At 40.3% G+C, this 25,356-nt stretch overlaps 1 protein-coding gene across 3 annotated transcripts; it reads right to left on the reverse strand.

Moving 5' to 3' along the window:
• Window positions 1–1,897: 1,897 nt before the first annotated feature.
• On the reverse strand, window positions 1,898–25,079 carry LOC122861795 (mitogen-activated protein kinase kinase kinase 7-like). Of its 3 annotated transcripts, none has more exons than XM_044166690.1 (14): window positions 24,600–25,079; window positions 22,459–22,569; window positions 18,017–18,082; window positions 16,812–16,857; window positions 16,430–16,568; window positions 14,948–15,072; window positions 13,865–13,993; window positions 12,168–12,298; window positions 10,310–10,394; window positions 10,041–10,213; window positions 9,802–9,940; window positions 8,130–8,191; window positions 5,450–5,565; window positions 1,898–4,124 (listed from the first exon to the last, which is right to left on the reverse strand). In XM_044166690.1, the coding sequence occupies exons 1-14, from the start codon at window positions 24,663–24,665 to the stop codon at window positions 3,953–3,955; spliced, it is 1,560 nt and encodes a 519-aa protein (XP_044022625.1). In that variant the 5' UTR covers window positions 24,666–25,079; the 3' UTR covers window positions 1,898–3,952. The 3 variants fall into 3 exon arrangements, with proteins under 3 accessions (XP_044022625.1, XP_044022626.1, XP_044022627.1); XM_044166691.1 differs by having other exon boundaries at window positions 10,041–10,171; window positions 24,600–25,073; XM_044166692.1 differs by having other exon boundaries at window positions 24,470–24,606.
• Window positions 25,080–25,356: the final 277 nt, after the last annotated feature.

A 25,356-nucleotide genomic window follows, 5' to 3' on the forward strand; every position in this document is an offset into this window, starting at 1 on the left:
AAGCTAGCTGACAAAATAAGTTTTCAGGGACTTTAAAAGTTTTAAATGATACACAGATATAAAAGGTTCAATGTGCAAGATATGGCCAGAATTTTAGTTTTTTTTAAAAATTAACTAACAATCAACAAAATGTGAAGAAGTAACGGTTCTGACGTTATGTCGAAGACGTCTATGTATTATGTTGCAGAGATTTCTACTGAAATGAGCACGCTAACCAGCTAGCCGCGGCCCATCCTGTGTTGTGATTCCACTTGTGCCTCGAGAGGCAATTGTGAGTCACCGTAGCGTCCAGTCTGCCCTCAGTCCAACACGAGAGGACGAAAAAGTAGAGCTGCCCCAAGAGGGAGGCACAATGCAAATACCACCTAGAATTTTTAAAATAGCAGAAATGTAATTGTAGTGTTAATATTAATAAATTAATAATATAGGCCGACACCACACGTGAATTATAAGATAGCAATGTTATTTTGACCAACTGAGTTTCAGCAGTTTGGTCGAATTTTGCGTATTCTTGCCCTGCTGTTAGTTAGTAGTTTTTAAAAAACGTTTTTATAATTGTCGACTGTAAATTGAGATTGTATGGACCAAGGAGTAGACCGACCAATAAAAATGGTTCACCATCTCGTAACCACTTGGCATTACTGTTATGAGATGAGGCAAGATTGGAAGTTTGGAAAGTTCACTATACATTTTTGTGGACATTGCAAGGTTTATTACGCTCTAACTGTACTTTAGTAAATCATGCAATTCTTGCACAAGGTGAAAGGCTGCCCCCTATTTGTTTGGAGAACGTGGCCAGGAATTACACATTGCACCTTTAAGGGAGCAGATGGGAGGTTCGACTCTTCTTACTGACTCGAGTTTGTATGAGCGGAGAGGTTTTCAAGTCACCAAGAATCCCCCACCGGCCCCAGCGCCCATAGAGCATGCGCACCAGAGACTTCCGCCGGCTAGCTTCTGGTTTAGCCCTCCGCTAACTTGAATGGGATAAAATAATTTAATCATACTTCCATACTTCCCAAATGTTATCGGACCAAATGGATCAAATTCTGATAGTGAAACAAGCCATTTTGCGTTTTGTGACGCAAAAAAAAGATCCGTTTTACAGCCGCTCCTTTTCCCATGACTGTGTGTGGAAGTCATTACTATAGATCTTTGATCAGAACAGCATCCAGAGCAACACCTTGATACATTTCCACAAATAGTTAATATAAGAGTTGCGCAATAGTGTGAGTGACACATAGTCTCGCCTGGTCTTTGCAGTTCGCACTAGCTAGTAGCAGGTAGGAGGGGCGAGTCAGTGAACGAGTTAATGGAGATGAGGACTTGTGACTCCCGAGTCAGTAAAAAGAGTCGTTCGCTTCGAACGGTTCACTCATGACTCGCATATCACATGTGTCTAGTATTGACTGTTGGCCTGTCAGCTCCACAAGCTTTCATACTTGCACAAACAAGCACTGAAACCTGAGCAGCTAACAGCCTCTTTTATCACCACATTCAACACTAAAGTCTTCAGTTTTTATGATCAGTCTGCTGAGGCTGACACTTGTCTAACCTGTTGGTGATGATGCAGCTATTCACACCACTTCTGATACAGTATGATACAGTAAGTGTTACTGAGTAAACTGTATTCATGTACATTGTATTTTTGACCAGTAGCTTTACAGTTTACCTTGGTGAAAGAGAGCCCTCTGCTGTGCGCAAGTTCTCAAATAATCTGTGCTACTATTGTTTCACTGCAGTCCTTCAAATTAGCAGCAGAACAAATGGCCCAGTTATTCATAGTTTCACCACCATTCACATGTATCCTGCTGTGACTGGCAGGACACACGTTCCTTCAGACAAAACAGTAAACTTGCAATAAAAGTAATATTGTAAATTAAGACAACTGTCAAAATACTACAAACTTTTTTTTTACTTTCTAAAAGCATATTGCAAGTCTGTACATTTTAAAATCACAGGAGAAATGTTTTAGGAGTTCTTAGGCTTCAATCAAAAGTATTCATACAATAAACTGAGATGAAAAAATGAACTGTACAAAAACAATCCTAAGGCAACGTCTGAACAAATGCATTTAAACAACAATCCATCCCAATGTAAGCCACTGTCACACAGAAATCACCAAACTAAAGTGAGACTACAACACATGCGGAAGATTTCTTTGACCCAAATAAGTGCAGTGCAGAATAATGTTAATATAATTCTGTGAAATATAACGTGTGTAAAAAGTAAATAAAGAAAATAGAAATTAAACAGATAAAAAATATTCTGCCATGCTCATTATTCTACAGTTATTTCCATTTCAAACAGCCTTTCAACAAAGCTTTTCTTTTGCTCCCAGGCAGCATGTCTCTGAGGCAGAATTCCTTTGGTAAGTCTTATATTCACAGTAAAATTGGTTTAAAATGATACTGCCCAAACTGTCAGTGCCACTCCTCTTTTCATAAAACACAATAAAATGGGTGCGATAAACTGAATATATAAAAGTAAGAATTTACAAATCACAAGTGTAGTTCCTTTTCAACAATTCAAAAAAGAAAATACAATAAAATAGAACTCACTGGCTAAAAGGCAAGTCAGCTTCTAACCCCACAAGGAAATGACACGGGAAGCCACTGAATGAAAGTCCATTTCAGAGTAAGAGTCCGTGAGAATCTCTTTGGTCCCACCATTTCAATACCATTGTGAAAGATTGAATTCATCAAATGTACAGAGGCCCAGAGAGGATGTGGTAGCTACTATTTTTTAGGCTCATTATCTCCCAACTGAATTCTCTCATTACCTCAAGATAACAAATGGTGCTCATATTTATTTTAAGTCAAGTGTTTGTTTTGTACATATATGGGCAAAATTGCAATTCCCAAAAATAAGAATTTATATTTTACTTATGTTCCTGTAGTGTAATGTAGTAACTGGTGCGGGCACTAGAAATAGTTTGTTCTATCACTTGAATTCTAACAGCCTCAATTGGAAATTTGGAGCACACTGCAACCAGGTTGTGGGCTAACGTTGTTACAAGGTAACCCCATCTGTGACCTCAACACTCTGTACGTCACTCCGTCATTCAAATCACAGAGTAATCTTCTGAGTATTGAGGTCCAACGATCATCACCACATCTAGACCCATGAAAGAGACACTAGCTAGACGTAATCAGTGGTAACGTTGGCGAGCAAGGCTAACTAGCTTCCACTTTCGGAGCGGAGTACCAAATTCCGCTATTTTTCATCCTGGCTCTTATTCTCATACTTGTAGCCTTTCTGACTATGGGTCATGCTAATTTTGTATTCATCATCTTCTGGAAACGCAACTCCAGCAGAACAATGCATTGTCAATCAGGGCAAGCTGAGCAAGCTAGTGTGGTTAGCTGGAAAGTTGAAGTAGATCCATATGCAGTTAGCTACAGTAGCTAATCCAGGGAATTACTTTGTGCTTTTTTAGGTCAAACTCAGAGACAAGCCTTTGAAATGATTTATGTAAAATTGAAGCTTATTTGGAAATCTTTAGGAGGCTTGCAAGTTGGGATTTCCAAATCTCTACAACGGAGTGTGAGTGCAAACCTCACACACAGTCAGAATGGCCACAATTATGAGAATAAGACTTTTCTTTCCTTTAACAGCTCAGAGGCTCAAGGCTTAGACGTTTCTTCCACAAATATGTCCAGAAACGGTTTTGATAGCTGCCCATTATAGTTTATATTTCATTACACAAAAAGTGAGAACTTAAATTTCAGTTGGACTTTAAAGCCTATAATGATTTAATGATAATTAAAATAATGATTTCATTTTACTGTTATCTTGACACATTGTTTCGTGGCGAGTTAAATATCTTATTTTCTCCGGATAATGGGCTTCCCTACTTTGTGGTCAGTTCATGGAGTGATTCCTCTCATCCTTCAGAGAAAGAGGCAGTCCAGAAGAGAACGGAGTAGAAACAACCGAGGAGCCTCCTGTCCTAGCTGTGGTGCTGGTTCTGACTCTTGAGCAGGCTCAGTTTGCTCTTCAGGCCCTGGCAGTGGGCCGACAGGCTGCTGTTGTCCTCCAGCAGCTTGCTGTGCTCCTGCATGAGTCGAGATGAAGTCTGCTGCTCCCTCTGGTCCTGCTCCAGCTCGGACATCAGCTCCTGTCTAAACAGAGGGAGCAGCACAGAGCCTGTGTTACTGTCAGTACATCGCCTCTGGGCCCTCTCAGACACGCACCCCTTTCTGTTAATCTGAAGGCAATTTAACATGTCGGCCTCATGTCTAATAAGCACCCTGCTCACTTTTAAGTGAGTCACGACGGCAATCTTACTGTCATACCTGTAACATTTCCAACACGGCACAAGTCTGAATTGAATGCAGTCAGATTAACGTAAAGGGTGCTGGAGCTCAAGGTTAACATGGAAAGAGAGAGAGAGAGATATTTAATTTACGTCTTGTACCGCCTTAGATCACTGTCATGAATGTGTTATCTCAATCATCGTCTTTTATGCACAAAATCAGTTTAATAAACTGGGACACACTGTGAAAGAGCCAATTCTAAAGCATCGAGGAGATCGATCTTCTTGTATCAGATCAGTCTATAAAACTATTTTCCCTTCACGGTGCGACAGGGCCGAAAGAGGTTACAGTCTCTCTAAGTATTACAATGTTCCTTCATGCCAGCTGCTTGAATCAATAAATGAATTTCCAGCAACACATTAAATACATGTGAGCAAATAGGAATCAAACGAGAGTCACAGCTTAATGTCCTGTCAGTCAATGCTTGTGCACTGTCGAATATTGTGAAACAGGCAGCAGAATTCACTATCAAATAACAATAAAAAGTGAGTTTAGGGAAACTGTGGTGTAAATGTAGCTGTACTTTCACTGTTAGAAGCGACGGAGAGTCTCTCGCGCTCACGATGGTCATTAAGGTCTCTCTCTCTCTCTCTCTCTCTCTCTCGTCTGAAAAGGGCTTATGTCTCCAAAGGAATAGTTCAAAAATGTTTGAAATACGCTTATTTGCTTCATTTTGCTTTCTTCATCTCAGGGAGTTAGCCTATAACTGGACCTCATCTGTTAGAAATAATAACAGGTAGAAACAGGATGAAAAAGAGTCTTGTACTGTAATATTATAGTGAGGATAGTTACTGTGTGGTCACGACGTTTCACTCACTTCTCCATTAGGAACTGATATAACACAACACACCTCTGTTTGAACTCTTTACTGTCTAACTAATAAGGGAAAATCCCCGTACCAACACATATACATGTTACCATGGTTACCAGATACTCTTGTATGAAGATATACTGTATATTGTTTCCACAGATCACTTGAGAATGCATCCATCATCAGCAGATGGATATAATAGCTGTTAAGCTCTTGAATTCGTGCTCAAATCATATACACAGTACACTATTACAAAAATCCCTAAAGATGTATAGAGTTCTAGTAGAAATAATAACATACATGATGTGACTTGACTTACTTCCTCCGAACAAGGTGAGCTATCTCTGACTGGACTTTGAGGTACTCCTGAGCCATCCTGATGTGCTGCTCAAACACGGCCATGGACTCTTTGGAGTTTGGACACGGAGCGAGAGGCTGAAAGCACACGGACAGCTCAGTGATTAATACGCTGTTCCATAACAGGGTATGCGCGCGGTTTCAGAAAGCCTAATTTAAGACAACGTCAAGATCAACATCGAGAATTGGATGAGAGTAATACTGTGAAAAACTAATGGTAGCATCAAAGCAAAACCACTGTTCAGACTGAATTTGAATACAAACCTCTCACTAGTACACGACCCACTACTGTTTAGTTCAAACTACAACTAATTCAACAACCACGGAATATAAGTAACGACAAGAGAAAATAAATGAATCAATAAATCTATCTATCAATAAAGCTATTATATAGGGACACAGTGTCCTTATATAATGGGGTCATAGTGTCCCTATATAATAGCGCTAGAGCTTTGATTAATTGGGCCCAAAACTGCTGCCGTAGGTCGGGCTCGGACAGAATGAGATTTTTTTTTATTTTAAATATATGTAATATTTTATTAATAATGCATGGGCTGTTGCCATAATGATGAATGTTGAGATCTCTGGACCTACCTACCTACATTTTTATTAAGAATTTAATAATTTAGGTTAGTGTTATTTAATTTGTGTTAATTAGGTGAGGAAGAGACATTTTATTTTATGTTCTATTTAGGCTATAAGCCCCATCTGTTTTGATGACTATTGTGTGTATTTTAATTTATTCGTTTTGATAATAATTTGCACTACATATGCACAATTCATATAAAGTCAGCTGCTCTTTAAAAATAGTGTGTGTTTACTAACAGTCCCAACTTCAGACTGTAATTACAGCCTCTAAAATTTCAATTAATAGCCCAGGCTTGAGAAGAGAAAATATTGTTTGTCAGTTAAAGTGCGGTCTTCGTTTGACGAACGTAGTTAGCAGACAGTGAGCAATGGACTCCACATGACAATATTCACAACTTGGATTCATTTTTATGAAAAAACGTTTTGATTATTTTGATCGGTGGACCCTTACGGACTAAAGGAATAGAAATAATCGAGGAATGGACACAGACTTTATGACCGCTCTAAAGGTAACGTTACAGACGCTTTTTTCCCGTCTCTCTTGTTTACCATCTAACCGATCTAATCATGTGTAGCATGTCCATATTGACAAAGGTTTAAATATTTATATTTGTATGTGCAATCTAAGCCGCTTAGAACCAGCTCAAGCGGGCAACCGGTGGGCTTTAAGATGCGTTTATTTGTCAAAACGTGTAGCCACACCCAGCCAGTAAAAGGGATCGGGGGCTAATTGGGGCTCGGCTTTTCAGTATATTTTATTACCTATTTTGTTATCTTCATTTTAATTTGATCTTACATTTTTTTTGTTTATTTGATTTGATCATATTTGGCACTATATTATATGTACAAAATACAGCCTGTTCGTTCCACTGAGGTGTGACTCACAAGAGTGGTGACTTAAAAACACAGCCCCACCCAAGTGAGTAGGGCATCTCTGCAGACTGCAGACTTTTAATGAGTGGGGTAACTGTCAATCATATTTTTATTTGGCCAATCAGAGGCTTACAATCCTGGAAGTAGAGAACTTTGATCATAACAGAATATAGTAACTTTAACCACTGCTCATTTTAGAAATCACACGTCACAAGTTTTGTTGCAAAGCTAGACGCTGGCGGCTAATGAACTACCACAGGCTCCCTAACCTCTATAGGAAATTACAGTAGTATGCTAACAGGCTAGAAAAGCAGTGGAAACCGGAAGTGGATAAACAGAAAGCGTTAGGTAGCTAGCGCACTAGCTAGGTGAAAAGTTGTCTGGGACAATGGAGCGTGAGTTGTTTGTGTACCTTCCCCCTTATAATACTGTGTGATTCGCTGAATTAAAAAGTCATTAACAACAAGTTCAGGCGGCGTATTGGTGAAATTCATTTTTGACTGAGTGGATTGTAAGCCACTGATTGGCCAAATTAAAAAATGATTGACAGTTATCACACCCTCCCAAGCCCTCTCAGAGATACAACCTTGGCCCGAGTCGACTCCTGACTTCCGATGAGAAAATGTGTACCGCGGTGCAGGCCCTAAATATTTTAATAGCTATTTTGTTATCTTCATTTTAGTTTGATCTTACATTTTATTTTTTCGTTTTTAATGTAGTTTAGTTTAGCTTGTAATAAACTATTTAAATTATTATTATTTTAAAAAAAGTTTTAAGCTTAAATTCGGGTTCAGGTCGGGCTCAGGCCCAAAACTACTGCCATGGTTCGGACTCGGTTCGGACAGCAATGTTTCGGGCCCCGGGTGGGGTTGGGACTGACTTTTTGGGCCCGATCAAAGCTCTAAGCCCGATCTAGTGTCTATTGGGGAGGACACACTACAGCTGTGACCATGTACGACAGCAGACCAAAATAAAGTGACCCATGTTCCATTATATTTTAAGTTAGAAAAAATAAATAACTGATCACGTAAAACAACTGTCAATAAAAGACATGAGACAACAGTCAAAAAACTACGAGACATTATTATTACTAGTAGTAGTATGAACAGGAGTAGTAGTAGTTGTATAATGTTAAGAAAAGGTTTTTATTTAATGAAGACAAAAATGTATTTTCAACTTACCTGTAACTGGTGATCCAGTTTCAGGTAGGCCATGGGAATGGAGTTGTCGAAACCATTGGTAGCTAAAAACACACACACACACACACACACACACCTGTTATTGTCGCTGTAAAAGAGCTCCTGTAACAATAAGCTCACACACCTGCACAGATACAGTAGTGGTAGGTTGCACTGTAATGCCCCTTAGTGGTGCAGTGTGGACAGTGCAACATAAATCAAAGCTTTGACTGTGTGTGTAGTCATCCTGGTGTGGTCACACTCCTGATGAACTCCTGAGCCTGTTGAAGTAGAACTCAACGAGAAAAAAAAAAAAAAAAAACAGATTTCGCTAAACATTCTAGGTATGTCAATCAGGCTTGGATCTTAATAGTGATGGATGCAGAAGAAGGCAAGAAAGGGTTAAAGAGCTCAGCCTCACTGAGTGTTAATGTTTAGGTGTACAACAGTTTGATAAGCTCTATGATCAATGCTTACAGATGCGAGGTCCTGTATAACGTTACAATGAATTTTAGTGAGGTGCTTTGAATGGGAGCACCGTTAATAGTGCCGAGGTGCTTTGGCATTTAATTTAATTCTCTGATAAGAACAATTCAACACTCGCACCCACGTCACGCCGTGATTGGCCAGCTGTGCAGAGCTGAGAAAGGAGCCAGATTTTGAACTTCTCTCTCGCTCTCTTTTTTTCAATCCTGACAACTATTTTTACTTTTCGGGTGTACAATCGAGTGCAACACTAGGAATGTCTTCCTGTCTTCTGAAAATGTGCATATTCATACGATATCGCATCTCCCCCTCTCTATGGCGGCCAGCTTTTCACGCCACCTTCAAGTGTAGCCGTTTGGAACAACTATCAACACTTGTGATTTCTGACGTGGTCGGACAATACATCGTTCAAACTAGGTCTGATCGAGTATGCCCCGGCCCTCAGCGCTATAACTGGAAAACTAAGAGGGTTCAAAAGTCATACATATCTGGATTCTACTGATATACAAAAGTAGACATGCACCAATATGGAATTGGCTGATAATCATAAACGTTAACTGCTGTGGCCAAATCATTTTGATGACCGATAATAAATGTACTTTGTGTTTCTGTGCTGAGATGCAGTGGAGGGATAGTAACACAGAGGGAATTTTGTGCTAACTTTGGAAGATAACTTCTTTTGTCAGACTGTTGAAGTTGTTCATATTAACTTCTGATAAACTTTGGAATGTATTGTTGTACAGAACGAGAACTGTGGATTTTGTCCCCCATGTCTTCCATTGGAAGTGCTTTAGTTAAGGATTGTTTAATGACCAGTATGAACAGGAGCAAAAACTGTGTCAAAAACGCGAGGCTGTCCAATGTCTGGCCAGTTTGAGAGAGCGGCTGGGACTAACCTCTCATTTAGGAAATACTGTTCGTTTATATTCTTGTTTGATAACTGCATGGCAAAATAATACAAGCAGCAGAGAAGACAGGACGCTGCTTGGGTGCAGTGAGTGTAAGGACAGTGACAGAGGTTAATGACGGTAAAATGTTTGATATAATGCTTTGTGACTGCTGCTGTTAGCCTGCTAGCCATGGTAGCTCCCACTATCCCCCCACTTTTGGCCACACCATGTGAGTAAGTGGATTTCGATCTGACTGCAGCTTCAGTATCAGCTGTTATCCTTCTCATGAGGCTCCCTACCTGTGGGACTAAATGTCATCCTCAGCTCTGATTGGCCGGTGGTGGTCAGAGGGCTGGTGCAGTGGGTGGGGCTTTGGGAGCATCCTGGTTGACTGTCGACACTGGACACCCTGGACAGACCAGTTCGCAATGTGGCTGTCTGAGGAGGAAGAAAAAAGGTTGAAATCATAAAATTGGGTTGAACAAAACACAGTCCTTAGAGTATGATCCTGTACTATCAGTTTTTATGATTATTTTACCTTTGAGGGTTTGAACTGTAGTGGAAATTTGGCCTCAAAGCTTTTCAGGGTTTCTTCTCTGCCAACTGAGTTTCTGTGTTCTGTGTTGTCGTCACTCCTGTTGCTGTTGATGGTATAGTCAGCATACGAGCCTGCAGACAGCCAAGACTGATTCATGAAAACACTTTCTCTGCCTGCAACATACAATGAATTCAACACACACAGACTACTATGTTGACTATAGACATTTTCTATCGAGCATTAGTAGAAGCTGCAGAGCTGATCGTTACCTGTGCTTGTGGCTGATGAAGAGCCGCTTCTGTTGGGTGAAGACTGGTGAGGGAGCTTGAGGGGTTCATCAGAGCCTGGGAAGTACTGGAAGATCCAAACACACCACCCAGCACTTTTAAAAAGAGCTCATTCTGATTGACCTGATTCATAATACCTCATTCTAAGGGAAAATGTATCAAAATTTGCTGGAAATAAAAGGTGGGGTGTGCGATTCTGGAGGACTCCAATACCATGACAAATACCATGATATACAGCGAACAACGACACAGCAAGTAAGGTAACTAACGTTAGCTAGGTTGTGGGTTAGCAAACTGTCCCTACAGCTGCTGCTGCGAAGCTAACAGCCAGAGAGGACGAGATGGTTTCCCAGAGCTGCACAGCAGCTCCAGACAGCGACGCTCACAACTCTCCTGCTGCTGTAGCTAACATCACAACAACAGCATATCTTGGCAAACTAGAAAGTCAGCTGAAAGTCCGTGGGCAAGTCATTTAACGTTACCTGACACACAAATCATGGCTGGAATAGTGTTGTGTGGCCCGGTCCGAGCCACTGTGTTTATTTCCCATTTACAGAGCCAGGGCTGTGTTCAAACACCGGTATTCGCTGAATTTGACCAAAAGACGTGTATTGGATTAGAATCGCATACCCCACCTTTAACAAACCATCACCACATTAAAGGAACAGTTCAACATTTTGGGAAATACGGTTAGTGAGAGATGGCTGTGTGTTAAGTACAGGGCTGAGGGCTGTTTCATTAAGCCAGATCACTAGTTAAACCAGGCATTTTCATTTTCAGGCAGTAAGTCCTGCTTATTTTCAGGAAATTCTATTTCATAAAGAGGTTTAAATAAATCTGACCTAAGTTACCACATAAACTGATCCCTCCAGACTAGCCTGGTCCTAGTTTTATTGTGTACTTTTCATATCTTTTTTAGTCTACATATCTGCACAGTATTCCAGTCAACATGTGTTTTTAAATTCACTGCAATAGAAATAAAACTAATAATAAATTTTGACCAGTTGCTATAGCCTCAAAGTAAACAAGATTTTCACAATGTGTTCTCTCTTTAAATGTTACTTAAATACAATTAAAGTGACAGACATCCAGAAATCCATGTATTAAAATACAAAGGGGACAGTCAGCTAATCTGAGGGTATTTAAAGTCTTTGCTAAATACTAATCATTTCATTTTCTTGCTATAAAATACATTACCTGGCTCGTGTCCTATTGGGTATTTCAAAGTTATTTAAATGTGTGTTGCATCTTACACATATTGTATGTTAATTTTCAGCACATACGATACAAATAAAATTCTCAATTCTCACATGGGACTTGAACCCACAACAATATGATCACAAGCAGAGCACTGCAACAGACTGAGCTAACACAGGAGTTCCAAGCTTTGAGTTTGGTTTGGTTTGGTTTATAACATGCTTCCAAAAGTTCTCTTTTGCTTATAGCAGTGGTTTTGTTCGTTTTTGCTGTAATATTTTATTCTCAGTGTTATATGTTTAATATCTGCAGCTCTGTGGCCACGAACATCATAGTTTTGTCTTCACGTCTGTTTTCTCCACTGTGAATTGATGTTATCAGTGCTTGATGTGTCATGTCTGTGTTTCAAAGTCAGTTTTTGAACCAGACATGAATTAGTCAGATCTCTATAACTCTTGAGTTGGCTTTATGAAACAGTTTAATCCTGGTTCAGTTTGTAAGGCTCATTCAAGATCGGCTTGTCACAATGTGTCCTGCTTTCTGTCCAAAGTTCAAAAATACACCTACCAACACCTCTAAAGCTCAATGTTATTTTTCATTTTGTGGTTTTAAGGGGGGGTTACAGTACATGTTGGCACTATACCTTCATGAGATGGCTCATGGTGTTCTTGACTTCCTCCATGGACGGTCTGTGGCTGGGTTCTTTGTCCCAGCAGCGGGTCATCAGAGTCTCTATGGGCCCTGGAAGGTCTTTGATCAGAGGAGGCCGTGTACCTGCGTCACAGTGAACACAGTCAGTCAGGGGCCTGGAATGTCTAAATGTGATACACTGGTTCCTATCATCGCTGCAGGGGTGGGAACAACATAACATCATAATAAAGTATGTGTGGGCACCTTGGACCTTGCTGTTATATCCGATCCTACTAAGAATCAAAAGTCAGTCTGTAGCTCTGTGAGGCTTCAGCAGCTTTCAGCTCTTTTTGGCTTAATCCAAACCGCTCTCACTGAACCCCTCTGTCAGCTTAGAAGCTCACACAAGCTGATTGGATGCTACCTGCCCAGCGTCAAACGGCACAGAGAGACAAAGTACACTAATGTGGTGAAAAAATGGGATGCAGCACCAGTATCAAGGCCTTTTTCAACATCCCACCAGGAATTGTATTCATTTAGGCTTCTTGATTGAATGTTGGTGAAATTCAATTCAATTTTATTTATATAGCGGCAATTCATAACAGAAGTTATCTCATTGCGCTTTTCCTATAGAGCAGGTCTAGACCATACTCTTTATAATATTAATTACAGAGACCCAACAAATCCCACCATGAGCAAGCATTTGGCAACAGTGGCAAGGAAAACTTCCTTTTAAAAACAGGCAGAAACCTTGGACAGAACCAGACTCAATGGTGGGCGGCCATCCGCCACTGCTGTGTTAGGTTTTGAGAGAGGGGGTGGGGGGGTTGGTTTGGGGGAAGGGGATAGGGTTAGGGAGGCAAAGACCACGTAGAATTATTATTTTTTTTTTTTTTTTTTTTAAACAGTCTACTGTTTCATGTAGAAATAACCCAAATGATATCCAACTGACTCATTATCACAGAACTAGACTGAGGAAAAGCATTCTGACTAAACTAGTTGTCTTATAAAAAAATAAAAACAAACAAAGAAAAAAAACCTTGATATCCTAGGTCAACTTGTAAATTCCTATGACTAATATGTCCAACCAAAAGCTTGCCTAACATTACTCACACATCTAGCTTACACACATCAACATGGCATCCCCTTGAAATTCTTTCTTGGATACCTGCTGAATGTCTAGTATTCACAGGTGTTTCAGCCCTGGTTTGGTCAACCAACTCCTGAAGAACTATATGTTTGACTTTCGACACAACAGATTCGGGTGTGATATGCTAGTAGCTGCTAATAGTAACCTGGAGCCTCTAGACTCACGTTGAAATGAGGAGCGGGCTACAGAGGTCTGGTAAGCTTACTTCTTTCTAACTCCACACCCTCAGATTTTTGTCATTTTCAAACTTGTAGTCTTCACGCTGACTCAAGTGACATCACTTGAAGACATTTATCAGACTTCACACAGTTTTTACTTTTTTCACATCTACAGTAGCACTCCCCAACACCTGTAAACACACTCTGATGTGTAAAATCGGTGGAGTTGCCCTTTGATCTTCAGTGGGATTAGCAGGATTGGCAACCATATCACATTCCAGTCATTTGAATCAGTGTTATCATCAAAAAAGGACAAAAACAAGCAAACAAAACAAACAAACAAAAAAAAAATCACCAAAGCAGTTAGTATTATAGCTCTAGTTGGTGCAGGATTTTGCTCACCTCTGTGGACAGCCCACATTATACAAAACGCAGAGCCACCAATCTCATCAAAGGGTTTCTTGCGTGTGATGACCTCCCACAGGATAATGCCCCAACTGAACACGTCACACTTTTCACTGTAGTTACTGCCTAAGGAATACACACCAAAGTCATATTTATTTTATTCAGGACTTGAAATTCACAACCAGCAAAATGCAGGTAAAAATGAAGCTCGGCTGGTAATGCTGACAAGTTATGAACCAAAACTGGTGGGTGCTAAATCAAATTCTATAGGTCTTATTTAAATACCGCAATCACAATGTATGCAAGAACCATAAAGGGTGTACCCAACTGCACCTGCTACTTGTAAAAGAAATTGGTGATGTGGAAAATGAAAATGGAGGTGTAGTAATTAATCAGTGACTTGTAAGCTAGTCAGAACACTGGTCCCATATTTTTGAAACAGTTGTCCCACACACATAGGATAATGACCATGATGATCCACACAAACATATGTGCAGTTACTGACTCTGCAGCACATGAAAATATGTATATTACAAGTTTTATATTGTCAGATATTAAATTTTTGTTGCAGGTTGCCTTTGGTTTGTTTTACTTGCATGATTAACGTTGTATTAAATTTAATTTGGTTTTGTTTACATTTATATCTGTTTTTGACTGTTCATAGATTTAGTTTGTAGATTTATTGATAACAGTTTGCATTGCATTAATTGGATACTAGTAAAGGATTGTCCAATATGTGTTTGACTTTTACTAATACTAATAATCTGGTTTAGAAAACCTTTTGACTGGTAAGTTTGAAATATTCACGAGCTAGCTGATATCAAACCATAACTGTAATGCATTGCAGCACTTCCAAATGGTCAAGGTTATTTCACAACATTGCACCCTGACTGGCTGAAAATGCCAGCTAGCAGCTAGCTGTGATGTGAAAATTGTAATAATTAAAAAATAAACTTGACAAAATTACAAATCTAGACACTGATTGTGGCAAACAAATATTTACGTAATAATCAACACAGATTTAACCAGCTCTTGGTTGGAGCTCCAGAATGAGAAGTGAAAGTAGTGTTTGTGGCTCACCTTCAAACACCTCTGGTGCCATCCAGGCTGCACTCCCTTTATTGTTGGTCATGTAGGTCTGAATATCACAAGCTGTTCCAAAGTCACATATCTTCAGCACAGTGCCACGAGCCACGAGGAGCAGACTGAAACACAACAGTAGACAGGGATTAGAGATTTAAGAAAATATGTCATACACGATAAATATCCTGTCATGCCTCAGAAAAATATATTTGTGAATGAAAGATATGACAATTTTAGTTCAGACTGAATACCTTTGCAGATATTTGGTCATAAACCAAAGTACTGGAAAAGAAAATTTAACCCGATGATGGTACTAGATGAAAAGTTAAAGGATCACCAAAGTTATTACAATTAATCCTCTGGGGACCATGAATGTGTGTACTAAATTGCATGACAATCCATCCAATAGTCAAGATATTTCAATAAAAACCACAAATGTCAACCTCATGATGGCACAGGAAAAGTCAGGGAATCAAAGTTAATAGGATTCATCCTCTGGGGACCATGAATGTGTGTACTAAATTACATGGCAATCCATCCTGGACAGACGGACCAACAGACCGACACTGCCATCCCCAGAGCCATGCCACTAGCATGGCTAAAACATGAAATAGAATTGTTGGGTCTCTGTAATTAATATTATAAAGACTACGGTCTAGACCTGCTTTATAGGAAAAGTCCAATGAGATAACTTCTGTTATGAATTGGCGTTATATAAATAAAACTGAATTGAAATACAATGATTTTGTTTTATTTATTCTGAATGTTTTTGAGGTAGTTCACATTAAGGAAAGGGCTTTATTTTTTACTTCCTCTATTATGCCTTTGAACGAATTGGAGAGTTTATTACTTTTTACTTACATCTAACAATGGAGGATAAATCTACAGGGGATTTTTTCCTTTTACAACAAAAAGTGTGTCATTATTTTTTCCATTTCCAGTTTTAGAGGCCATAAATCTTGTGTGTATAACTCTTACTAGGCATTCCCATACATGCCTTCCCCTTACACATACTGTAGCTGCGCAAGCCCGACAACATGCACAGGCTTCTATTCTTCACCAATCAGAAACCTAATTTTGGAGAAGTGCAAGTTTACTTTTAACTAAGCCACAATTACCCAGAATTCCTTCTCTATAGAATCACCAGATGATGGCCCTGTGCGCAGCTAGAAGCTCATTCATCTTCCAGGGTGTCAGAGAAGGGAAAAGTATCGATATAAGTAGACATCCCAGCGCATACCAAGAATATCTAAACCATCTTAAGTTATAAGTGTGGTCATACATGATTACAAATATTTTCATTTAATGCATCTTTTAAAGCTTCTCGTGATCGTCAGTGATCAACGAACAAATACATCACAAGACAAAAACACTTTCAAAACTCTCTTCTCTATAGCTCTACAAACAAAATGTTTTCAGCGTTCTTACAAAAACTCTAAACTGCATGACTTCTATATGTTCGACCATAAAGAGTCTTACTTTGGTGGTTTGAGGTCCCGGTGAATTAAGGCCTTTGGCTTCATAGCATGCAGATAGGCAACTCCCTGGGCACACTGCAGACACCAGCTCATGGCATGGGATGCTGTGTAGTGGGGCTGCGGGTCTGTGCTATGCAGGACTTTAATTAAGTGACAAGCAAAAATAGAAGCAAAGAATGAGATAAGAGACACTCATTGGTGTGTTTTTTTTCACAAATGTATTTATATTGTTGCTGAGACAGACAGACATATATATATATATAAAATTATACTGTGATTCCGAAACTAATTCCTTTAAGAATAATTAGTTGCTTATGTTTTTGATCATGATACTCAGTCAATGTGAATCAACTATAATCTTTTACAAACATAATATGACTTACGGTTATATAAAGAGCCACATTCTGCATACTCCATGACCAGACAGACCTGAGAACACAAATCATGTCACCTTAGCAGTGAGGCATGGGTCATCTGTAACCTAGCTACGTTTACTGTTCAGCCACCTGCAGCTACCTGACAAGATGTGCATGTTAAAAATAAGATGGGCTAATATAATGAGGCTTTTAACCCACAAAATGTTAATTATTGTTATTGTATTTTATACATATACACCAATATTCTGCTCTTACACACCAACTGTGTCCTTATATTGTGCCAACTTAACTTTATCTCAGTGAGTGGGACCACTATATCAAAAAAAAAACTCTTTCCATGTAGTAGTGTGTATGTTGCTGTGCTAACCAATGAACAGGCCATTATACATCCTTGTAAAATCCGATGTACTATTCTGGTGTTACAAGTGTTGGTAATTTTTATGTGAGTAAATTATATTTTCATGTAGAGTTTGAACAACTCTTAAAAAGGGAATGTTCTGTGTTTAACAGGAAACATAGTGAATGTTTCATTTTACGAACGGTATGTGTTGCACTTACTAACTACTAAGCTAGTGAGCTACTTTCTCTTTTCATTCTTTTTTTTCCTGGAAGGTAACCCACCACCACCATGCTAACATTGTGAATAAATAAGTATCTAAATTGCAGCCTGCCCATATGCAATGGAGCTCCTGTTTCTAAATTCCCTGAATATATATATATATATATATATATATATATATATCTCTGGTGTGATGTTGAGATCAAAGAGTGGCCAATGATATGCCACTCTTGTTTCAGTGTCATATGCTATGCTCGTAGCGGTATGTGACTTGCACTCCACTGACAGATACCACTTCTTATTTCAACAGCCACCAAATGTGGTTCATAGGTTAGAAGTTCCAGCAAGTGCGTACGAGGCATCAGTCCTCACTTCTCTCTCTGACGTCTAACCTTGCTGTCAAGTGAATTGATGCCTGACGGCATTGTAGAGGGACAAACATTTCAATGGAGAAATACATTTCTGTTACAATAAATAAATAAAAACATTTCGTGTTAGGGATGGCTCTGAAACAAATCTTATCTAAAACCCTGGTGATGAGCTCAGAAATTCATTCAGAAGGTGCTTTGTGCTGTACCACACACACATCATAAGAGAAGGCAATACAATACACAAGCTATTAGCGTCACAGTGTTGAGTACTGTATACTTACTGGATTGTCACAGGAGCCATACAGCTTAACAATGTTGGGGTGATTCACCCGGGAGAGCTGGCGGAGCTGTTCACAAACAAAAAATACATATTACCATGAATACTTTAATCCGTATATTAAATCACTCTGTCTGTCTGTATTAGATTGGAGCATATTATGTATATATGTTATGTCTGCATATACTGAAAGTGTATTATGGGTTTTCACAATCATACAATTGTCAATATTGAATTCATAATTTAATATTTGAAACTTATGTCTGTAATAACTATATTCTGATCTGTATCCAAAGACCAAGCACCAGTATTGTTATAATAAACAGAATACAAGAAGAAAGAAGCGACACTTCCGGCTCAGTGTGTGTGGCTGTGTTTGTGGTGCGTTTATGTGTTGGTATAAAGCTCTAGACATACAAGTAAGTGTCAGCTGTTGAACAGCACAACATTCATAACCTAGGGGTGGGAAATATGGATAAAATCCTCTACCATGGAATATGTAATTTTACATCATAATTAGGGCTGCTCGATTATGGCAAAAATCATAATCACGATTATTTTGGTCAATATTGACATCACGATTATTTAACAGGATTACTCACTGACTTAGGAAACATCCCGCATTTATTGAACTTTTTAAAAAAAAACGTATCGAATGCTCAATTTGTTTTAATTATTACCCCAAAAAGCCCATGAAATAAGAAATAGAGGCCTAATCAAAATCAGAATCACTTTATTGATCCCCGAGGGGAAACTCTTTTCACCATCACGTCAGTGCACACAATAGAAGTACTAAGCAAAAAATATAATACACTATAATACCGGTAAGATAAATTAACTGCCAAGTGGGTATAAGTATAAAATTAAAAACAAGTGTGAAGTACAAAGTGGGTTTACCGGTTGATGATAATAATAATAATAATAATAATAATAATAATAATAATAATAATATGGTATAAAGTAATAGTACTGTCAAGTTAAGTGTAGCTTATTAAGATTATAATGAGACGGAGGATATTGCACGGCAGTATTAATGCAGAATATTGCACAATTATGTCAAGTATTGCAGAGAGTTAACGATCAATGTCCAGTTTAGTGACTTCGGGTCATACAGACTGACACTTAGAGGGAGGAGTTAAAGAGTCTGATGGCCACAGGCAGGAATGACTTCCTGTGGCGCTCTGTGGTGCTTTTTGGGGGGATGAGTCTTCCGCTGAAAGTGCTCCTTTGCTTGACCAGCGCGTCATGGAGCGGGTGGGAGAAGAGATGACGTGTAGTTTGGCCAGCATCCTCCTCTCTGACACCACCGCCAGAGAGTCCAGCTCCACCCCCACAATGTCGCTGGCCTTACGAATCAGTTTGTTGAGTCTGTTAGCGTCCGCTACCCTCAGCCTGCTGCCCCAGCATGCAACAGCATACAGGACAGCACTGGCCACCACAGACTCATAAAACATCTTCACTGGTGCCTTGGCCCTTCGTGGGTCTACAACCAGCTCCTTAGACTTTGTCGCATTGAGCTGCAGATGGTTCTGCTCACACCATGAGACAAAGTTCCCCACCACAGCCCTGTACTCAGTCTCATCACCACCACTGATACTTCTCACCACAGCAGAGTCATCAGAAAACGTCCTTAACATTAGCATACAGCAGGCCCAGTGTCCTCTCCTCTCTAGTAGGACAGCTCACATACTGGGTGAAATTAGTCAGTGTTGTTGAAACACTGATATGGCTGAAGTCACCCGAGATTAATATGAGTACACTCGGGTGTTGAGTCTGTAGATGTGCTATGGCGGTGTGAATGGCGTTGCACGCCGATGCCGGGTTAGCAGAGGGGGGGATGTAAACAGCCACAACAATGGCATGGGGAAATTCACGTGGCAGATAATATGGCCGGAGTCCCACAGCTAACTGTTCAGTGTCCGGGCTACAGATACTCTGCTTGATAGTAACGTGACCAGGGTTACACCATCTGTTGTTGATCAGAACAGCAAGCCCGCCGCCTTTCCGCTTACCGCTCCCGGTGTGATCTCTGTCAGCCCGAACAGTCTGAAAGCCCTCGATGGAAACGTTATGGTCCGGGATATCCTGGTGTAGCCATGTCTCTGAGAAGCACATCAAACTACACTCACGGAACTCCATCTGACTCCGGGCTAACGCCGTTAGCTTGTCCATTTTATTCACCAGTGACCTCGTTTAAATCTCTTGTTCTCAAGTCTCTTTTGTCTGCACCCCTCTCTCTTCCCTCGCCGCTTCGTTCCACCTCTGCATCCTCGGTGTGTCGTCCTCCAGATCTCAGTGGGGACATTGGTAGTCCTGGGCGCCATGCCGCTCGGCTTCAGCACTTCTGCAGCGGTGCCCCGACCGAGTAGCAGGAGAAGAAGTTCCACGGCGAAAAAAAGTGCTAAAACACTTTCTACTCTCATTTTCGTAAAGAGCGTAGTTTAAATTATACTTACACACAAGTTACTCAAGTTTGGAAGAAAAAGGAAAGCTAAAAGTTGGAAAAAGTAAGACGACGAGACGGAGCTATGGCAACAGGCAGCATGCACGTTGTTGCATGCGCACTGACTCACACATTAATAACTTTAAACAGCATCTTAGAGCACAAGAGGATGACAGCAACGCAGTGTTTCCCTTAGGTTGACTGCTTTGGGGGGGGGGGGCAGATGGGCCGCAGAGGGGCCTACGTGTGGAGCAGAGGAGACAGGTGAACAACAACTTGTTACATTACAAAACGCTGTAATTCAACTGTGGTGATCTGTCGGAAGATGCAGTGACTTAACCCAACGGTGAATAAGGAAAGTATAAATAAGTATAAATATGGTGTAATTTGTTAAGCTATGAGTAGAGGGAGTCCGCTAGCCGCTAGGCTAATATGTGCAGCGTAAATTGCCATAGACTTAACCTAATAATGGTGATTAGCAAGTTATAGTAGTTATAACCCCCGTCATCTTGGCTCGAACGTAATGCCACAGCCTGGCTGAGAGCATTGACTGAGCGTGAGTTTGGGCTTTTAGTGAGGGGCGAGAGCGCACCGCTGTAAAGGAAAGGGGTGCGCTGGATTTAACACAAGACAAAATGAGAGCATCATCGCGAAACGGAATGCGGCACAATAATCGTTTTATCTCAATGATCTTGTTTTCATAATCGCTGGATGCCAAAATCGTAATTGAAAATAAAATCTGATTAATCAGCCAGCCCTAATCATATTATCAATATTAAAAGAAAGTCTTTGGGTTGAACAGCCACAGACGTATGGTCAGGAAGCCAGGCATTAAACTTGTTTTCTTGCAGTATGTTTATTAAATTTTGTAAATACTAAATGAACTGTAAGGAGGAGCATTCTAAACATAAACAGATAAGTAAATACATTAATTAGTCCAAAAGTTTGGCACTTATGAATAGCTGCACGCACACACAACAGCAACAAGCAGCTTCTTAGAACTCCAACCAAACTGTCTCTTCAATTGCAGAAACCCAGCAACTAACAGTCTCCGTCCCTCATTGAGCACCTGCTCGTTAACTATCACAGAGCTGCCCCAGTAAACTAAAAGTCCCGGAAATGATCCAATCGAATTTGCTTTGACTGAGAGGCGGTCGTGAAGAGTGACAGGTAAGAGGCCCAGTGCATTTCCACATCAGGAATCAAGGAGCCTTTTCCACAAATATATATCGCAATATAGTAAAGTTCCTGGAAAATGTACTGAGAAATGATGAACTGATAGCATGAAATAACCAGACAGGGATGTCAAGTTTTGGTTAATCCAGCAAATACTTAACAAATCAAGGTACTTCATATTGATGCAAAAATAATGTAAAAATCCATTATTGCCATCAATCAGTCCTGCTCATTGATTTCTAAAATTGCTCACAATGTCCTAATACACCAAGAGATATTAAAAGGAAAGTTACCCCAGTTTAAAAGGCTTAGCAAAATCCCTGATATTTATAGAATCGCACGGTATACATATATCATATTGCCCACTCTATGGTGTATGAAAACAAACACTTCGCAAACATGGTTGTGATCAAAGAGATAATGAGAATGTGGGGGCTGCTTCCATTCTAAAAGCCACTGTTCATCAGCTGACTCTCACATCTTCAGAGGTTCCCACAGCACACGAAAGCACCACAGCACCACAATGAACCACCACCACTTTTTGTCAAACAAAAAGACAAAGTTCTCGTACAGCTGCTTGTGGTTAGAGACATTTAACTTTTGAGAACTTATTTTTTTTAAATGGGAAAAGAGGTTTCGTAGAAAAACATGTTTTTATATTCCTCAAACTAAGGTATTGAAAATATTGTTTTGTTATTGCTAATGACCAAGTCAAATTTCACAACAACACAAATAATGAATAATAAAAATGCCACACGTCTGAAGTACGAACCTGGCTGCACGTTTCATGCTGCACAGAGCAGAACAACAAAAGGTGTTTACAGTACCTCAACAAGGAAAGCGTTCCTTTCATTCTCACTCTCAATGGTCTTGATTGCTACATCCTTTCCTTTCCATATGGCCTTGAAGACAACTCCAAATGTTCCTCTGCCAACAGCCTGAAGAAAGACAACACGACAATATAACACTCATGGGTGGAAGTAATGAATTACAGTTACTTTCCAGTAATAAAGTCGTATTTTGGTGTAATTGTACTTTCAGTATTTTTAAAAATCAGTCATTTTACTTTTACTTATGTACTTTTTAATCACAAGTAGCCTACTGTACTTTGCTACATTACAGAGTAAAAACAAAAGCCACATGAAAAAGTCCTGATAAACTGTGTGAGAACAGAAGAAAGGAGCCAAATCAGCAGCTGCAGGAGAGAAGAAGCTGCTGGTGAGTCTGAGGGCAGAGCTCCAGAGAGCTCCATGTCCAGAGAGCTGGCACACTGCACTCAGCTGACACTCTGGAAAACACATGTTGATTGTGTATGTTCACTGGCAGAGTGTAAGGTGGTGCAAGGGGCCACGTCTAGCGGTGTGTGAACAGTACAAAAAAATGCAATAAAAGCATGCTAAGTGGCCCAAATCAAACACACCCACGATGTTGGTGCTACAACAGGTGCATGCTGGGTCTGGCTAAAACACTAAATGCTAATATATTCATGGTGGATCCTCCAGCGGTGACTTCTGCATTTGCTTAGGAACTTCTACCTTCAGTGAGGTGTGTGAGGTCTTTCTGCTGTTTTTGACAATAATCCCTGTCATAGCTGTGCCTGCAGAGCGCTCATGAATTTGAGGAGCTTTAGAAGTGGACTGGTTATATTATGCATTGAGAATGAATGAGCAGAGAACTAGAGCCTAGAGCAGACTGAGGAGGACTTTGCGGTGCACCAGATTCACAGAATGACATTCAGACAGGTGAGTACAACAAACTCACTGTAAAGTCGGAACTCACTGTAAAGAGGACATCAACAACTACCTGTGCTGCCTGGAAATGTAGCATCGTGTGTGTTGCACTACGCGGTGTGCAAAAACTGTGCAGCTCTCTTTTAGCTGTAATGCGGGTGCTTGTGGGCAGCAGGTGCTGTGGAGTTTATACTGTCTATCCATCTCTGTGATGCTTGCCTTGGTGATGTTTTATTCTGCTGTTAAAGCAGCAAGTTATTTCATTTCTGTAGCTTAATAATGCTTGTTGCAACAGCTGCGGTGTCCATAGCTCTTTTTTATTTCCTGTTGGTCATTTTCATGTAACAGAGTTTTGTCCTCTTTTCTGGTTAATTCTTGTAAGGTTATACTGAGGAAGGTGGTCTTATATTTAGAATTGATAAGCAGTTGTATACACAGGCTGCAAATGTCCATCTAGAGAAAAGTTGCGAATCACAGCCAGGGACGGTGGGACGGTGTTCCACTAGTGTATACGTTGACATGTTAATGCACTTTATTTTGTAGCCTAAAGATGGTCTTTAATTTAATAGTTCTATCATATAACATTATCACCATCATCTTATACCCCCCCCCCAGTACATTTTAACTGACCTACTTTTTACTTTTATCGGAGTAGGTTTTTACACAGGTAATTTTACTTTTACTTGAGTAAAATATTCTAGCACTCTTTCCATCCCTGAGAATACTCCATCTTAAAACACAATGCGGGGGGGGGGGGGTAACAGGGGTCGCCCTGGACCCCCCCAAGCAGATGAATCTGGCCATGGTCAACAGGACATACCTTAAATGCTCTCACTTTTACTGCCTTAAAAGCATAAACTGTATTTTTACAACCTCTACACTTTTCGAAGTAGCTACAATTGAGTTTTACCAGTGCACATTTTACGACTAGTCTGCCCTTTTAAAATCTGGGGCCTTACTCTGCTTGTTAAAATGCATTCAGGTTTTTCAATAGCAAATGCTGTCATGTTTCATGGTTTGTTCAGACCTCAGTGTATTACACTCTCACTGCGTTTCACATTGAAGGACAGTAAACGGTACAATTACACCAGCACTGTCTGTCTTTTACCTCAGCCTTGCTCGTGAACAGAAAGAATGCGTAGCTGCATTTAAACTCCTACTACCGGTGGACGACGACCCCCCAATGCAGAGTTCACGTTAATTCCCTATCTTGAGCTGTTGTTGGTCAGTAAGTTTACCGCTTCAACTTGGATGTCTTCATACTGGATGTCTTCAAACAGACAGCCAGCTGGAGTCTCCACCATCGCGGCCGAGCGGCGACACTCCTCAACGCAAGCCGACGATGTTGGAGTTAAAACCCAAAGCTTATCTTGTGGTTATCGGGACAAAATGAAACGCTGCGAGGCTCGTTCGCTCCTACCAAACAGCCGTTTTCATCTGTTGCTGTGAATTCAGGAAGTAGGCACCAGCAGCTCGCGCAGCGCTGTTGCCCAATGAAACATCTTCTGGGCTGGGCGCTCGTGAACACCCCACCGCACAGAGGGGGACGCAACGGAGCATTTCCGACACGTTAAACCGTTATTTAAGTGTTTTAAGACTACCGAGCAGATTTCATCTTCAGCCTGTGATCTACGGTATAAAATCTTAGTTTTGTAAATGAGGTAGATGGCTTTATCATACAAGCGCTCTGCCTAGGCGCGGTCTTGAATGTAGCTTTGTTTTGTTTATGCGTGCACGAGATCCTCCACAAGGGGCGACAAATAATATTTCCATCGCTAATGGCCACGGGAGTTTTTGGACGCGAGGGGTCGCGCCACTTCCCGGCATTGGACGCTTGATAGGCGTGCCAATAGATGTCACGATAGATGATTGACAGGTGCTCTCCTTCCCTGAAACGCAACAGGAAACACTTCTTCTTTTTTTAAATAAACTTTATTTACAACAATTCTGTATATTACAATTTCCAGTAGGAATCTTGATTTGTATTCTACAAAT

Source organism: Siniperca chuatsi, linkage group LG15 (assembly GCF_020085105.1).
Source record: "Siniperca chuatsi isolate FFG_IHB_CAS linkage group LG15, ASM2008510v1, whole genome shotgun sequence".
Classification (NCBI taxonomy): Eukaryota; Metazoa; Chordata; class Actinopteri; order Centrarchiformes; family Sinipercidae; genus Siniperca; species Siniperca chuatsi.

Excerpts from the sequence above, each read along its gene's own strand:
- LOC122861795 (XM_044166690.1), bottom strand. The coding sequence starts at position 24,665 with ATGGTGGAGACTCCAGCTGGCTGTCTGTTTGAAGACATCCAGTATGAA. Across the intron at positions 15,073-16,429 it reads CGGGACCTCAAACCACCAAA|TCTGCTCCTCGTGGCTCGTG; the intron begins GTAAGACTCTTT and ends GTTGTGTTTCAG. Across the intron at positions 10,214-10,309 it reads TTCATCAGCCACAAGCACAG|GCAGAGAAAGTGTTTTCATG; the intron begins GTAACGATCAGC and ends TGTATGTTGCAG.